We start from the raw sequence: 674 nt of genomic DNA, 5'->3' as shown, positions 1-674 counted from the left end.
CCCCAGCCAGACTCTCTGGAATTGGGTGACTCAAGATGAGAAACCTCAGGGCCAACCCTTTGGCATCTTGCTTCTGTCCATCACCCCAGCAGGTCTGATCTTCACCCAGCACTCCAGCACTAACAAGGACAACAAGGTCTCTCCTGCACCGAGCTGGTAAAGAGGGAGCCAGGGCAGGGGGCTGCGGGGGTATTTCCTGAGGGTGAAGTGGGATGGGAAGGGGGACCCAGATTGGAGAGAGGGGGAATGAGGATGGAGAGCAATGAGGAAAGGGCTGCAGGGGTGGGAGAGGGAAAGCCATGCCACCCACGGGCAGCCAGCACCCAACTCACTCAGGTTGTGATTGTCTTTCTTCTGGCGCTCTTTCGCCAGGGCTCGGCTCTCAGCATCTGCAACAGAGACCCACAATGTCACCCAGAGGGGACAAAGCTGCATCTCACCCCATGAACCTCCTGGGCAGGCACTGGAGCACCCCAGCACCCCCAGAGTCACCCTGCCCAACCGTGGGGACAGGGCAGCCCCAGCCAGCTCTGGCACACCGCCAGCTCCCTGCCCGCTCTAGGGCTGGGGACGTACCTGTCAGCTCTCTCTTCTGGGTGAGGTCAGCAGGGCAGGAGCTGCTGGTGACACCTACAAGAGAGGCTGTCACCTGGGGGTCCCCGCTATAGACATTC

At 60.7% G+C, this 674-nt stretch overlaps 1 protein-coding gene across 1 annotated transcript in view; it reads right to left on the bottom strand.

The window, feature by feature from the left end:
* TFEB (transcription factor EB) overlaps window positions 1–670 on the bottom strand; it is a gene marked incomplete at its 5' end in the record, with an annotated part of 1973 nt that extends 1303 nt beyond the window's left edge. The window contains 2 exons of the mRNA XM_010174131.1: window positions 333–389; window positions 577–670. Coding sequence (XP_010172433.1) covers window positions 333–389; window positions 577–670 — 151 coding nt within the window. The remainder of the gene's footprint in view (window positions 1–332; window positions 390–576) is intronic.
* Between the last annotated feature and the right edge of the window lie 4 nt (window positions 671–674).

This window comes from Antrostomus carolinensis, unplaced genomic scaffold, assembly GCF_000700745.2.
Source record: "Antrostomus carolinensis isolate BGI_N321 unplaced genomic scaffold, ASM70074v2 scaffold31378, whole genome shotgun sequence".
Lineage (NCBI taxonomy): Eukaryota > Metazoa > Chordata > Aves > Caprimulgiformes > Caprimulgidae > Antrostomus > Antrostomus carolinensis.
The sequence above is the reverse complement of the archived record's forward strand: the minus strand, read 5'-3'. Positions and strand labels throughout refer to the sequence as shown.